At 38.5% G+C, this 17,010-nt stretch overlaps 1 protein-coding gene across 2 annotated transcripts in view; it reads left to right on the forward strand.

Annotated features, from left to right (window-relative positions):
• UBP1 (upstream binding protein 1) overlaps positions 1 to 17,010 on the forward strand; it is a gene marked incomplete at both ends in the record, with an annotated part of 41,891 nt that overhangs the window by 1,567 nt on the left and 23,314 nt on the right. For both annotated transcript variants that reach the window (XM_084247406.1, XM_084247407.1), the window contains one exon: positions 6,717 to 6,868. In XM_084247406.1, the coding sequence (XP_084103532.1) occupies positions 6,717 to 6,868 (152 nt within the window). The remainder of the gene's footprint in view (positions 1 to 6,716; positions 6,869 to 17,010) is intronic.

The raw sequence follows: 17,010 nt of genomic DNA on the forward strand, positions 1-17,010 counted from the left end.
GGAAGCACCTGGAGGAAAGCCTCTTATGAGCTGCTGACCCTGATTGGTGTCTTTGCCTCTCCCAGTACTTGGCATTTCTCTTTCTGCAGTTGTGCAATTCGAGGTCTCTAGATGAGGTGGCTTGTTTTCTAGAACAACTGTCTCAGTTGTTGAGGACATTGAGCTACTGACATTCATAGCATGGCCCCAGATGGGAGTTTTAGAGGCAGTGATTCCCTCGTGGAAACATGGGCCTCTAGTGCCTCACTCCTTGAGACCTTAGACTTGCAGTCAGGATACATTAGGGCTTGTGAGGCAAACGCAGTGTCTTTTCATTTGCTTCTCAGTTCTGTTATGGTACCATGAGAGTTTGCTGCTTTTTCCATCATTTGGTGGTGATCTTTCTGACTAGGAGGAAAATCAGTTGGAAATGTTGTATGTATTTTTTTCTTGTTGTTTGTATCTACTTTTCCTCCAGAGTCTTGCTGTACTTAATAGTTCAAGTAATTTGCAGGATCTCAGATTTCTATATGAACAATTTCTTTAATGATAGATTTGTATCTTCCTGTGTAATCCTTACATTTCATTTTCTTGCCTTAGTGTGCTGGTTAGAACTTCACTGAATTGTTTAGAACTAAAAACTTGAATCCTTATTTATACAGATTTTGGAGAATGCTTCAATGTTTCATAAATAGAATGTCCTTGTTCCTAGATGAGATTGGACCTCAATTTTCTATTTGTGTACACCTGTCGTTTTTTAAAGCTGTCAAAGCTATATGAGTTCAAGTGAGTTAGATAGCTTCCTCTTCATGGGCTAAAATTTTTTTATGAGATGACTTGTTTCTTCAAAGTTCTGTAAAGCGTACCTGGAATACAGCTTGGATTTGGTGATTTTTATTATTTTTATATTAGATGTGATTACATGTTATTTAATGGACATGGGAATATTTTGATTCTATATGTTAGTTATGGTAATTTTTATTTTCATAGAAAGTATCTACTTTAACTTAGATACTTCCAGAAAAATCACTACAGTGTTTGTGCTTATTCCCTTTTCCTTCCTTGTCCTACTTTATCATGTCTTTCTTTATTTCAGAAGTTTGTTTTTATATCTTTAGTTTTTTTTCGAAGTTTCCAAATTTGGGGTTTTTCCTATTAAATTTTCTTTTATATAGTTATTTTCTTACTCCTTTTGTTGCTTACTCTTATGTCCCAACTTACTGAGGTGGATGCCTTCTTAGTTTCTGATTTTTGATAGATCTTTCTAATAGAGGTGTGTCTAATAGATGTATATTTATCTGTAAGTGCCATTAGTCTTACAAGTTTTGAAGTCTTCACCTTTGTTTTCATTCAGTTTGAATTATTTTCTTGCTTATTATAGTTCTTTATATACTCTAAATAGTTTTGGGTTTATATGTATATATTTACTACACACTTTCTGCTACTCCCTGACTTGTCTTTCTGTTCTTTTTATGGAAGTTACCGATGTTGATGTGGTCAATTTGACCAGTCTTTTCTTTATAGTTAGTCTTTCCCTACTCTGAAGGTATTAAGATATTCTTGTAGGCTTCTCTAAGAGATTTATTACTTTACACCAAAGTTTAGTCTGTCTAGAGTTGATTTTCTTTCGTTTTTGGTACATGAGGTTATGAGGCTAATTGTGGTTTTTCCAATATAAATAGCAAGTATGTCAGAGAATCACCTATTGAAAAGATAATTTGATTCTCACCTCTACATATAATGCCATTCTGTTTCCAGAGTCTGTCCTCTCCATGGGTTCTTGGGGAGTACCCAGCTAAATCATGGCTTGTTGTCATCTTGGATTTGGTTTGTTAATACTCAATTTAGAATTTTTGCATCTATATTTATGGCTGAAATGAGCTTTTCATTTCTTTTCTAATTCTGTTCATACCTGGTTTTAACTTCATAATTACATTAATCTCAAAATGAGTTAGGAAGTATTTCCTCTGCTACTGCTTTTCTAAAGAGTTTGTATAGGAGCAGTCCATTGAAAGTTTGGTAGAACTTGCCTATAAGCCATCCTAGACTAGGCATTTTCTTTTGGGGAGGGAATGATTTTTTTTTTTTTTTTAAGAGGCATGTATTTGTATTTATTTATTTATTTGTTTGTTTGTTTGTACATGCACTGGGTACAGTCAGAAGCGCGGGAGGGTGAGAGAATTCACCAGAGCCAGGGCAGGGAGCAGAGCAGGCAGAAGGACCGAAGTACACTGCTGAGGGGAGCAGCGGGCGGCAGGAGAGGTCTGCGTGCCATGTGGGACCCTCCTCCGGTGGCCGGGGAGCAGCCGGGGATGGAACTGGCGTCGTCGCAGAGGCTGCGGGCAGCTTCGCAACCCAGCGCTCAACCGCTGCGCCACCGGGGAGGGAATGATTTTTAACGACAGTATCTATCTCTGTAGGGTTTTTTTTTTTTTTTGAAAGTTCTTTTTTTATTTTGAAAGATTTATTTATTTTTTTATACAAGACCTGGGGTGTAGGCCAGAGGCACGGGTGGGTGAGAGGATTCACCAGAAACAGAGCAGGGAGCAGAACAGACAGAAGACCAAAGTACACTGCTGAGGGGAACAGCGGGCGTGACAGGAGAGGTCTGACACGCCATGTGGCAATCTCCCTGGCCGGCCAGGAATCGAACCTGCACTGCAGAGGCTGCAGACAGCTTCACAGCGCTGCGCTCAACTCTCGCTGTACCACTGGGAAGGCCCCTGTAGGGTTATTTTGAAAAACTTTTTATATTTTAAAGGAAGTCTTGATAAATTAGTTTTGTAGGAAATTGTTCCTCTTATCCATATTTTTGAAGATAATAGGCATGAAGTTAAGTACAAGTTTCATCTTTTTAGATTTTATATCATTAATTGTATCTTTTATTCATATTTCTATGCCTCGAGAAATTGATCAAAAATAGAGGGTACAAATATTTATGTTTTTAGAGCATATTAGACCATTTCTCTTGTCTGCCCTTAATCTTTGTGACTATGAGGAGTTCCATATTTTCAGGACAGTCTTTAACTTCTGCACTCTGACCCACAGAAAGAATCCCACCCCACCCCTCTGCCTCCTGGATATCTGCCATCAGAAAATCCCCGATAAATGGTCAGTGTTATTGGTCGAGCTGTATCTCTCTCAAAAGATGTGTTAACGTCCGAACCCTCAGTACCTCAGAATGTGACCTTGGAAAAACAGTTCTTTACAGATGGAATCAAGTTAGATGAGGTCATCAGGGTAGACACTAATTGAGTATTACTGATGTCCTGTTAGAGGGGGAATTTGGGCACAGGAACAGACATGCATAGAGGGAGGAGTATGTCAAGACACACAGGGAGAACCTGGCCGTGTGATTGATTCTCTCACGGCCCTCAGAAGGATGCAACCCTGCTGACACCTTTATTTTGGATTTCTGGCCTCCACACTGAGACAGTAAATTACTGTGCTTTAAGCCATTCAGCTTTTGGTGCTTTGTTACAGCAGCCCTTGGAAGCATAGCCCGTTTCGTGTCTCAGTGATGTCTTTACCTTGTGCTTTGGGAAACCTGGCTCTGAGTTTACCATTCCCCCTGAAGCCTTCCTAAGTCATGGAACTGCACCAGAGGTGTGGGGAGGGATCCCCCTCATTACTCTTCTCCCTTATTCCTCCCCTGCAAGACCTCCCCAATTTTGCATTTTATGTCACCGAATATTACCTCTTATCCAGTTATTACAGTCATCCACTGATTCCTTGGTCTTACTCCTTTTTTCACTGTTAGGTCCTGATTCATTGTCTGACACTAACACTGTCTAGTCACTGTTTAACACTGCTACTTGGCAATTTCAGGAGGTATTTAAATGGGCCTTTAAATATTTCTGTTCCTTGATTGCAGTGGTATCTTCACTTGGTCTGTGGTTGTACATTAGACTTTGACTTTACCCATCATTCTCCCCACTTGCAATCTAAATGCAGAGTTGCAGCTCTGACTACCACTTCCTGCCCTTTCCCTCACTACTACTTTTGCCATCATTTTACCCATCTCCAGTCAGTGGTCCTAGTCTCTGTCCCTCACCCTTGTGAATCTCTCTTTTCTTCTCCAGTCAGTTTAATTTTCTGTGGTCAGTCATAATAATTCCTTCCTTGCCTATACTCTCGTCTCAAGTTATCTAAACAATTGAATGTGTCTCTGGAAAAACATTGATTTGTTCTCACTTCAAGTGGATGACAGCTCTAGATGCATCTTCCTGCTGGTGGGTAGTTTCACTGTAGTGTTCCCTTCCATCCCCTCCCCAACTCTTCTAGAAGCCATAATGACTCCTCACACCCATTAACTCCTCCTCCCTATTTCAGCCTGTTTTCAACTGCTGGCCTCACTTGGTATCTTATTGAGAATATTGAACATTCACAGGCTTGTTTCTCTTGATATATTTAGATGTAAACCTTTCCTTTACCTTGCTTTAGTTATTTGGGATTCTTGAATTACTAAATAGGTTTTTTTTTTTTTTTATCAGCTTTCAATTTGCTTAGCTTTTTTCTAAAATACTACCTCTGTCCCTTTCTGTTCTGTCCTGGGACGTGAGAGTAAGACCTTTTTGTCCTGTTTTCTACATTTTCCATCATTTCACTTTGTGTGCTGCCTTCTGGATAACTTTTTATCTACATTCCAGGTCCCTTATTTATTCTTCATTTCTGTCTGAGTTGCTATTAAATGTGAATTCTCAATGTTAGTAATTTTATTTCCCAGTTCTAGAAGTTTTGTTTGTTCCTTTTCGGTTTTATTGTCCTTAAATTTTGCTGTTCTTGGCCTCCCTGGTGAAGCAAGGGGTTAAAACACAACCTGTGAAGCGGTCTGCAACCTTTGCAGCACAAGTTCGATGCCCGGCTGGCCAGGGAGCAACCCACATGGTGCAGCAGACCTCTTTGGTCTCACCTGCTGCTCCCCTCAGCAGTGTATTTCAGTCAGTCTGCCTGTTCTGCTCCCCACTCTTTCGCTGGTGAATCCTCTCACCCCCCGCACTCTGGCCTGTACCCCCGCTCTTGTATGCATAAATAAATAAATATTTTAAAAAAAATTTTTCCTGTTCTTTGCAGATCTTTTCAGGCTTGTCTTTATTTCCTTAAACAGAGTACACATAATTTTATAGTATGGATCTAATAATTCTAGCTTCTAAAGTCTTTGGGATATCAGTCTGTTTCAGTGAAGACAGTAGAAGCCAATTACATGTTTCAAACTGAGAAGGATTTAGTGAAGTACTTGATTGTAAAGGAGCAAAAAGTGTTGGGGAAGAGGGTCTGATACTTGGTTACTCCTGTGCAGGCTACTAGAAGCTTCACCACTGCCCTGAAATTTCCTGCATTTGTAGACTCTGCCCTTTCCTTTTGCCTTTTAACTTTCCACAGTGCTTCCCCTTACAGCAAGCCTAAAAGACAGACTGCAGTTGGCAAAAGTCTTGTATATGTAGTTTTCAGGCCTCTAACCCTCTGCAACAGAGGCAGAAAAGAGCTGAATACCAACAGACAGAGTCTGGAACTGGGATATGCCATCTGTTATTTTTGCTGTTGGTTCTTCCTCCTAGAGCCTTGTTTGTCGTCGTGTGCCTGGTTATTTTTGGGTGCTGGCATTTTGGTACTCATTGGAATAATTTGAAGCGTAAGGCTTTGCATTTGTTGTCAGGTTCCTGGAGAGCTACCTGTCTGGGAGTACAAAAATGACCAAGTATTAAAACTTTCTTATAGTTCAACCTTGTAGAAATTATGATCTTAAATTATCTGGAGACCTAGTTTTCTGCTTTAATAATTATTAACGCTGCAATTGGTTCATTGACTCAGCATATTGAGCTCCTTTGTGCTAGGAACTGGGGTTAGTCAGTGAAGAGAAGGAAATTTAAGAGATGGTTGTACACTTAGGGGAATACAAATTTTTAAGTCGTGTATACAGTCAGAAAATGACAAGCTTTGTGAATAAATAGGACAGGAAAAGAGAAATTATGATTATGGGTGGAAGATTGCAGTTGTCATCACAGAGATGGTGATATTTGAATGAAATGAGCTAATAGGACCTCCGACAGGCGTGTAGTGACAGTGCAAAGGCCCTAAAAGGGGCGCTGAAGACTGATGGGGCCATGGTTTTAGAGTAAACATGAAGCTTATACTCTCAACAATCTGGTCAGACCAGACCTAGCAGGGAAAAAAAAGTTTTTGTAAAGTAACATTTTAATCAAATGTGTTTTTGTGATTAGGTGGTGCCAGTGTGACCTGTTGTTGGCAACAGTAATAGTTCTGCCTTTCAAAAAGGCAGCTAAGCTCACTTGCTCTTTTTTCAATAGAAATAAAACAGAGTTTAAAGTTTCTGCAAAGGTTTTTGAAATACTTTTTTAAAGTATGATTTTAAATGCAATCTCTTTTATCAGTAGCCTAGACTTTATTAACTGTTAAATTTTTGTTCTTATTTCTGTTCTTATTTTTGTTATTTTATCTGCCTAATTGTAGCCATCACACTCTCCCCACACCCACACTTAGAGATATGGGTTGTTAATATTGTCTTTTAGGTAAACCCAGATAAGTATGAATAGTTCCTTTATTTTACACATCATTTCTGATTTTATACTTTAAAAGAAACTACCCCTAAATGTTTTTATATTCTCTTAAGTATTCAAACCCAAAATATTTGTTCCATGTACTTTTAATATTTTTAAACCCATAGTGAGGTAAATGTTGATTTTTTTTTTTTTTTTTTTTTTTTTTTTGCTTTTCAGTGATGTCTTGGCATTGCCTATTTTCAAGCAGGAAGATTCCAGCCTTCCATTGGATGGTGAAACAAAACACCCACCCTTTCAGTATGTGATGTGTGCTGCAACCTCACCAGCAGTAAAACTGCATGATGAAACACTCACTTACTTGAACCAAGGTTAGTATGACTCTTTTGCACGTTGATGTAAGAATTTATGAAAACCCAAAATGTTACGGCATTGCAGCCTAGATTACTGGTAATAATTTAATATTTCATTCTTTTTCTTAAATGGTACAACTTCAGTTAACAAAAATTGCACTGTGAGCCAACTGCCTAATAGTTTGCGGAAAGTGACTTGCACACAGGGACTGTGGAACGAGATTTATTACAGGGTTTTTCAGACAAAAATCCAGAGGAGGAACAAGTAGGAAAGGATGTCAGTTATTTTTAGGAACAGTGTTTTCAATGTGAAACTTGAGAGTGAATCAAAAGTCCAGCCAGTAAAGAACCTGGGCCTCAGGCTTGAAGCAGGTTTGTGCTGAAAATAGACATAAGCTGCACCAAGATGGAGTCTGTGGTGAAAGTATACATGTCATGTCAGATTTTATATACTCATATCCTGATGCTTTGAGACTTACATTTTGGTGATATTAAAGAGAGACTGGAAAATTGAGATGTGGGGGTAAATTTACTTTTGAAAGGTTTAAGGAATTGTTGAGGTGCTCTCCGCATTTTGCACACAGGCCAAAATAAAATACCAATGTAAAAGAAGTACTTAGTTATGCAAATTAATTTTTTGGCATGTTGAATTCTTTTTTCTAAAAATAAATTGAACATTTTTAATATAGAGTACCTGTGCCATTATACATCCCACCAAGGTTAACTGTGGTTAATTAATATTGTAGTTATATTTCCTAGTGTGTTACATATTTTTTCAACTAAATTATATACCTACTGTTGTATATTGTGGTTTTTTTTTTTTTTTTGGGTCATTAAATCTTTAATCCTGTGCATTTTTTAGTCACACTTATACTCTGAAATGTAGAAGAGTAAGTTATCTCTAACTTTTCCTTTGATATGTATATATTTAGAATTTATGAGGTTTTATTTCAGGTAATTATCTATAGTATCTGGGACAATTCCCTAACTTTGTTTTTAATATCAGTTTAGTATTAGGCTTTTAGTTAGTTGCAACTTAAGTTTCAAGTTTGAAAGACCCTTAAGAGTTTATTTGGTAATCTATTTTAGACATAAAAATATCAGAAGATACAAGGCAGAAACAAGGATAGTAACAGTAACTTTATTACTAATGACAAAAAAGGAAATAATCTGTCTTGGGGAATAATCGTTGAATGAGTTCTGTTATATACATACCATAGGTTGCGCGTACTCTTATTTAAAGGAATGTGTTGGATATGTCTGTTGACTTGGGGAAATAGTCATTATTTACCATTATTAAACCAGATAAAGATACATCATGATAAAAGTTGTGGTCCAGTGTCTGCAGTGATGACGTCTTAGACTGATACTCACTGAGCTTACTGTATGCAGTAATATAACTAAGTACTTTTAATGCATTAGCTTTATGGTTCTCTTAAGAGAAATAACTGAACTGAGAGCAGTTGATAAACTTGCTCAATGTCAGTTTGATCAAGCTTACATTCTTAAAATTTGTTGAAAAATACACAGTATTGTGCATAAGCCTCAAATGTATACAGCTCAGTGGCTTTTACATATTCTGTTCCCTTGAAACAATTATATATGACCAATATTTCCAGCACCCCAGGGGAGCTTCCCCCATCCCTGCATGACTCCAGCATTTATCACTATTATAAGTGCAGGGGGTTTTCTTGTATTTGACTATGCTCACTGCCGTATTAATGAGGAGTATTTTCTGGCTTAGAATAGTGTGAATTTCTTTAATTTTTCCCCATCTTTTAAGAGGAAAGAGACAAGTGAACTACATGCGTGTGTGTATATATATTTAATAAAAATGTGTTTGAGTAATCATTAAAATGCATTAGAGTAATCATAAAGGAGTTCTACTTCCATGTACCTTTCAAAAGGAAATTACAACTCTATAATCTTAATATACATGCTATCAAATATACATACAGTGTGTCTAAGTCTTTTACAGACTTAGCTCCTAACATTGATTACTGTCAAGATTTTTGGTGATTCTGAACTGAACATTTTTCATGAATCTCCTTAAATTGATTTCAAGTTTTTTACTGTTACTTTTCTAAGGAGAGGATCCTTAGTGCTATCCAGATACAGGCAGGTTTCAGACCTGTTGAAGATGTTGCTGAGTATCTGTTAATAGTGATGGTATATCTTTGGTCTTCTGACAAAATATATATTTCTTATACATGTGTAGTTGATTTTCATCCACAGTTTCTGGCTCAGAATTCCCATAAGCTTTTCGATTTCCTGAATGTTGAGAATGTTAAAAGGTGTCTTTGGTTATGTGAATAAGGTTACTCTTGAAAGCACCTACAGATTGGGGACTGGTGTCCTGGAGTACAAACCATGTGATAAGGTGGCACTTCCAGTTATATACCCAGTTCTCCAGAGAGGGGCACAGGGTTGAAGATTAAGTTCAGTTGCCAAAGGCCAATGAGTTAATCAGTCGTGCAATGAAGCCTCCATAAAAACCCAAAAGGAGGGGCTTTGGAGAGCTTTCTGGTTGATAAACATCTGGAGATGTTGGAAGAGTGGTGTGACTAGAGAGGGCAAAGAAGCTCCCTTCCCTTTCCCTTATACCCTGCCCTGTGCATCTCTTCTGGCTGATCGTTCATTTCCTTCAGTATCCTTTATGACGTTTGATAAATCAGTGACTTGGTAAGTCAGTGGGTTCCCTTGTTCTGTGAGCTGCTCTGGCAAATTAAGTAAACTTGATAAGGGGGGTCCTGGAAAGCTCTGGTCAGAAGCACAAGTAACACCCTGGTCGAATTACCGGCAATGAAGTGAAGGTGGTCTTGGGAAACTGTGTTCTTAACCTATGGAATCTGGTGCTAACTCCAGGTAGATAGTGTTAGAATTGAGCTGACTTGAATTAAACTGTAGAAAATTGAGTTGATGTCCCATAAATTATATGTGTGGAGAATCCCTGCTCCCCCAAATACAGTGGAAATTGGTCCATGAACCCCTGTTTTGCATCTTTCATGTCTAACTCTTTTAAAATGATATAGCAGGGCCTCCCTAGTTGCGGAGGCAGTTGAGCCCAGTGCTGTGAAGCTGTCCGCAGGCTCTGCAGTGCGTTTCGATCCCGGCCAGCCGTGGAGATGCCCACATGGTGTGGCAGACCTCTCCTGTCTTGCCCTCTGCTCCCCTCAGCAGTGTATTTTGGTCAGTCTGCCTGTACTGTTCCCCTCTCTGTCTCTGATGAATCTGCTCACCCTCCCACACATCTGGCCTGTACCCCGGTTCTTGTATAAAAATAAATAAATCTAAAAACAAAAAATAAAATGATAAAGCAAACAAAAGCCCAGACTTAGTATCTTCAGTAGCTTGAACTCACTTTTCAAAAATTAGCATTCTTGCTAGTGCATATGTGGTTTTGATTTTTTTAAACAAGTCTTGCCAATAACATATAGTATAAAGAGAATCAGTTACAGATATATGTAAAATAATATTTAGACTTGATTGATTTTATTCAGGAATTTCAGTGAAATACCATAGTTTTTTTTTTTAACTGTAGTGGCTTTGCTATGGAAAGTTCTTTGCAAATTACATATACCTCAGTGCCACTGTTTTAATGTAATAAAACCTGTGCATCAACTTTGATGGTGTGGCTTTTAAATTATTCACATAATTTATTGTTTTCAGGACTCAGATTTTTGTTCAGTTTTAATGTTTATGAATCCGTTTTCTTTTTTTTCTCTCTCTCTCTCTTTTTTTTTTAAAAATATGGAACGCTTGGCTTCCCCTGGTGGCACAGCGGTTGAGCACTGGGTTGCGAGGCTGCCCGCAGCCTCTGCAGCGCCAGTTCGATCCCCAGCCACTGGTGAGGGTCCCACCAAAAAAAAAAAAAAAAAATACGGAATGCTTCACGAATTTGCGTGTCATCTTTGCGCAGGGGCCATGCTAACCGTCTCTGTATCGTTCCAATTTTAGTATATGTGCTGCCGAAGTGAGCACGAATCCATTTTCTTGTATTCACATGAAGTTTGAGGGAAAATGTCTGAAGGAAAATGACCTCGTAGAAATGTTGCGATGTTTATCAAAAAAGGATATAGAAACTTCGTAAGAAGGAATTAAATAGAACTCTTAAAGCTGTCGTTCATCAGCACAAATTTTCCCTTGTAAGCTTCTACATGTTCATTATAATAAATGAGACAGAAATTAAGCACTTTCTTTTTTTTAGAAATAATAGTGATAATTATAGAAGATACAATAATTTCCATTTTATTATATCAAAGATTTAGAAGAGTAATTTCTCCGATGTTATTTAGTTTTGGTTACTGACCATGCTATTTATAGACTCAGTAAAGTCAGGATTTTCTGATTCTAAATCTTATTTTCTTAACCAAGTTTTTTGGGGTGTGTGTGTGTGTTTTAACTAAATAGTTCCAGTATTTCCTGTTAGTTAATTGTCATCATTTATAATTTCAGTTGAATTTGAATTGATGATTTATGTACATGGCTGAAAAGTCAAAAGATATGAGAAGGGTATACAATAAAAATAACGTTCTCCCCTATCTCTCAGTTACCTAGTTTTGCTCACTTCAGAGCTATTTTTAAACTCTGAAGTGTCTAATCATATTTTGTGACAGTTACTGTATAACCAAAATATTTTATACTATTTTATTGAATTTATTCCAATAAATGTGTTCATGTGATGAGTGTATTAGGGGCTTAAGTGTAGTTGTGATGAAGGTAAAAGATCTTGAAGTGATCATGCGTAGTGACCAATGAATTAGAACCTTCCAGGTATATGCACATCTGCTGCATATTGGAGATCTCTTATTCACCCACGTTTTTGTTTCTTTAAAATGTTTGACACAGTGACCAGTGATTTAAATTCATCTTCCCTGCAGAGTGGGGTATGAGAGACAGGGCAGCGGTGAATATGGTTATCAGCCATCTCAAGCTGTACTTGCCTGTGTTTAGATCCTCCTCTGCCATTTACTTGTTCAGGCAAGTTCCTTAATTTAATACACTCCTCTTACAGTAACTAAGAATTAAAATGAATTAATACATATAATGCTTTTTATCAGCTGACCAGCACATAAGAAACACATGAGCCTTTACTGCTTTTACTGTTACTCACAACTAAATAGCTTTAGTGATTCATGATTGTACTGGCAGACCATGTATGTAGACCAAACAGCTAGAGGAGTAATTTCTACAAATGGTTAGAATGTAGTCCTGGAACGAGATTCTTGTGTAATGACTTGGGAATTTTGCCAGCTGTTTTGGAAAGTATGATTATAATCTTTCAAATAAGCCTGTCTCAGTCAGTTTTGAACTGCAAGAAACAGCGTTTGTACTGCTTAGCAACTGTTGCAGGCAGAGAAATGGTTCCCCAAAGATGCCCATATCCTGATCCCTAGAACCTGTGATTAAATAAAGGGTGTTGTGCTGGAAGTGTTAACTGAAAATATAGTTAGAGTTTATTAGATAATTAAAGTGAGGGTTGCAACTGGGAAGCACCCCAACAGATTTGACTCCCTGAGAGCTATTCCAGTAAACCCAAGGTGAATTCAGTTTATTTAGGTAAAAGCAGTGGTTCATTGACATTAAGGCTGTAACTATTCTTGATAATAGAATTCTTATTCTTATTAGTAACTACTCTGGTTCTGAATTGCTCTACCCTAAAGATAAGCTGATGCTAGAGGAAGGCAGTGCAGCATCTGATCTCTTCCATTCTTCTGGTGAAATGAGAAGCAAAGACTGGGTACCCGTTTTTAAATCTTTTTTTAATCTGAAAAGTCTTATTTACACCTTCAGGCAGCAGATTCCTGCCTATAAGAGCCTGTGAAGATGGTTTTCGTTTGTTCCTGGCCCTCTAGACCAAGAGCAGAAAACTTATGTTTACATAGGGAGTATCCTGGTCTATCCAGGACTACCCAGTGAAATGATAAACATCCTTAAAAGTAAAAGAGGGAGGGACCTCCCTGGTGGTGCAAGGGTTTAAGACACAGCCTATGGAACTGTCTGCAGCCACTGCAGCATGAGTTCGATCCCTGGCCAGGGAGCTACCCATGTGGCACAGCAGACCTCTCCTGTCTTGCCCGCTGCTCCCTTCAGCAGTATATTTCAGTCAGTCTGCCTGTTCTGCTCCCCACTTTGTCTCTGGTGAATCCTCACACCTCTGGCCTGTACCCCAGTTTTCGTATGCATAAATCTTTTTTAAAAAAAAAATGAAAGAGGGCGGCAGAGAGTTGAGAATTAAAGAGAGATTTGAAGATACTCTGTGCAGTTGACCTTGAAGATGGAGGAAGGTGCAGTAAGCCAAGGATGTAGGTTGCATCAAGAAGTTGAAAAAAGTAAGGACATAGATTGTCCCCTGGAGCCTCCATAAAGAGTGCAGCCTTGCTCACAGCTTAATTTTAGTTTAGTAAGATCTGTTTTGGACATCTAAACTCTGAAACTGAATGGTAATTTGTAGTTTCAATGCACTAAATTGTAGAAATTTGTTAAAGCAGCAGATAGGAACTAACACAACCACCAAGGCAAGTGTGTACTAGGTGGATGATCTCCAGAAAATGTGTAGGATGAACCACTCTTGTACAGAGTTGTTTCCATTGGGTGGCTATCATTTACTCTTGAGATTTTTTTTTTTAAAGATTTATTTATTTATACAAGAACTGGGGTACAGTCAGAGGCACGGGAGAGTGAGAGAATTCACCAGAGACACAGCGGTGAGCAGAACAGGCAGATGGATGAAAGACACTGCTGAGTGGAGCAATGTGCAAGACAGGAGAGGTCTGCCGCACCATGTGGGTTTCTCCCTGGCCGGCCAGGGATCAAACCATGCTGCAAAGGCTGCAGACAGCTTCACAGCGTGGTGCTTAACTGACCGTGCTACTGGGGAGGCCCACTCTTGAGATTTTAAACAGATTTGTTGTATCCTGCTGCACTGCCTCCTAGCTTATCTGTGGTCCTGTCAAACCTGGGTCTTTGTTTTTTTTTAAACATCTTTTTTTTATTTTTTCACAGTACAGGATTTTTCCCCTAAGGGGCAGTCACCATAGTTTTCCCACTACCAGAATGTCCATAGCCCTCCAGCATGCTCTACCCCTGCCCCCCTCTCTACTCCTCGCCTCTCCCTCCCCATCCCTTCTCACCCCCACACCCCTACTCCCGAGTGTCTGACATCTATAGTCTGCTTTTAGGGGTCAGTCTTAGTTTGTGAAGCTGGGTCTTGAAGTAGCATCTAGTAAACCCTGAGCCCATGCTTATATGTATGTGTGCATAAAAAATGCATGCATATACATACTTTCAAGTGTGTGTTCTCTGTTTAATGAAATGAGACCTGACCTGTACTGTTGCAAGATTTATTATCCTGTCAAACAGTTGAATGATATTTGATGCATTGTGATTACTTGTAATCAAAGTAAGTCTGGAATCTGCATTCCTGATAAGTTTCCAGGTGGCACTGATCTGTTAGTTTGGGAATCATGCTTGAATTTTTTATTGTTTTAAATATTTAGATAAATATGTGACTTCCCTTCAACATGAAGGATTTGCTCAGAGAGGGTTAGCACATAGCTGGGGGTGTGGAGCTTCAAAAAGAAAAGTATATTTTCTGTTAATTTCATTTTTCATAATTTCATATCTTGAGCTCTTGGTCCTTGTTACATATTCAGTTTCTGTGTTAGGATCTTAGAAATAAATGCTTTGACCATAGTCAGAGGTGGGCTACATGTTGCTCTGCAGGCCATCAGAGGAAGCTCTACTGGGAGTACATTTTCAAAGGTAGTTGGGAGCATGAATTCATAAGATAGGTGTTTCAATTCTTGCAAAGTTTTTGCATTTCTGAGCAAAAAAAGTGAAAACATTGAAAGGTCATTCAGAAGATAAACTAATAGGACTAACAACTGATAGAATACTGCTGTTTAAGTATGTTAACTTTATATGTCAGTAAGTGAAACCTTTTTATTTCATTTAGAACCTTGACTCATATTTCAGGAAGTTATGTTATTGAAAAAATTATGGAAGAGGGGGGATAAAATAGAAAAGCTTGGTGGTTCACTCAGTGATTATTACTGCTGGAGAAAATTGTTGGTGGAAAGGGATTTCTAAGTAGTGAGTTGGGATAAAACTGAAGAAGGGGAAAAAAGCCAAGACATAAGTGGTTTCCAGTAGAGGAAGTCTTTGAAGTATAAGTGTTAAGAGCCTTTAAAACAAACAAACATGCTTTCTATTTTATAAAAATAAAAATCTGTGTGCTTTAATACAGGAGCAGCAAACCTTGAGACTTATTGGTGGAAACAGATTGAACTTTACATTGAGCAAAGAAGTGTCCTTGTTAGATTAAGGAAAATGTTACTAAGAAGATAGGAACATTGTGATTGCCTCCACCCCCACCCCTGGGATTTTTGACTTTGAGGGTCACAAGATCCTCGTGGCTAAAGGAGTTTTCACTCCTCCTCGGCATGGAAGGGCTTCCAGTATGTGGTGCATTTTTGGCCACTTCCCGCACTTCCCACTCGGTGGTGGTGGTTCTTTGGTTATGTCTTTATATCCCAGAGAAGTACTTTCTCCTCTTATTTCTACATTTACTCTTTAGAGTCTGTATTTAAATAGCTTTACCTAACAACTTTACCTAACAGCTCTGAAAGAGTTCCCCAATATTATCTCTTCCTTTTAGCTCCAGATTTGTAAATCAACTTGATAATGTTGATTTCCACTAGGTATCTCAGATTTAATGTATTCAGTTGAACTCTGCATTTTCTCTCCAAAATCTTGTGATTGTTCCCATGTCAGGAAGTTCCTTGGCTAAATAATCAGGAGTTACCCTCCGTTCTCTCTCTCACATTTCATATCTCATATACAGAAAATGTTTGAGCACTACCTTCAAAATATCTCCAAAGTGCTTCTTATAATCTCTGTTGCTACTGTCAGTATTCCTTTAGCCTTGACAATTCAAACTGAGAGACTTTGGGTAATCTGATAGCTTAAAAAAGATTTCAGTGTCATTTTAATTTCCATTTATTTGATGGAGGGTGAATGTTAAGAACTTGATGGCATTTCTTCTTATGAATTATGTATTAATGTCATTTGTTCATTTATTTCTTCTAGGTATGTTGAATATTTTTAGTGATTTCGTGGGAGTTGATAGTGAGTTTGTAGGATTTTGCATTAGGGAAATGAGCAATTTATGTGTGACATTACTGGCAAATGTTTCCCCTCTTGCACATTTTCCTGTTTGACTGATTAGAAACCCTGAGTCAGAGGATACAGTATTTAACTTAACAGGTGCAGCCAAATTGCCTTTCAGAAAGACTTTATATCAGTTTATATTTCCCCATATTTTATGTGCTTATTTCTCCTTGTTACTGCCCTTTTGATTATTCAACATTTTTTTGATCATCTGATAGCATTTTGTTAATTTTTATTTCTTAAGGTTTTGTGAGGTTAAGTATACTTTTAAGTGTATAATGGTATCTTTTTCAAAGTCCAATTACATGCTTTATTTTAAATTTTTATTTCTGAATTTGTTATAGGGCAGCCCCGATATAAAACGGGGTGCCTGACTGTGGGTCCTCACCCGTGCGCTTAAAAGGACTTCTCAATATTCTACTGCAGGCACACACGAAAGGTTAATAAAAGGTTTATTTACAAGGAAGGGCAAATGTACAGCTCAGGGAGAAAAATGGGAGACAAAGTTTTAAATGTGTCCTACCCGATCTGCCAATCTGGAATCCCAAATGGCACTCAGAGATGGCCGCGAGCCAGGAGCCTTGAAGCCAGGAGGCGAGCAACAGCAAATGAGAGACCCCCAAGGCCCACGTGTTTGGTTTTTATACCCAACCTGGCTGCTTAACTCCACCCTCAGGTCCCAGCCACCTTCCCTTTGGTGGTGACGGGATTTGTCTTTCCCAATGTCCTGATGGCTTTGGTCTGGAGTGGGGGTGGAGTCCACAAAGCCTGTATGGAATTAGCACAGGACATCCTTTCCCCCTAACAAATTCAGTTCCATTGTTAAATATGCTGCATGTTAACTTTTTACAAATGTCTCTTGCCTTAAGAGTGTTGTTAATCTTTCCCCCCGTTGAAAGACTAAAGGAATGTTCCTTAGTGTAGTACATTACATATAGTTATTTCCGTCCCCAGCCTTGGAATGATTTGGCTGTATATCGAGAATTCTT

This window comes from Talpa europaea (genome assembly GCF_964194135.1).
Source record: "Talpa europaea genome assembly, chromosome: 11".
In the NCBI taxonomy this organism is placed as follows: Eukaryota; Metazoa; Chordata; class Mammalia; order Eulipotyphla; family Talpidae; genus Talpa; species Talpa europaea.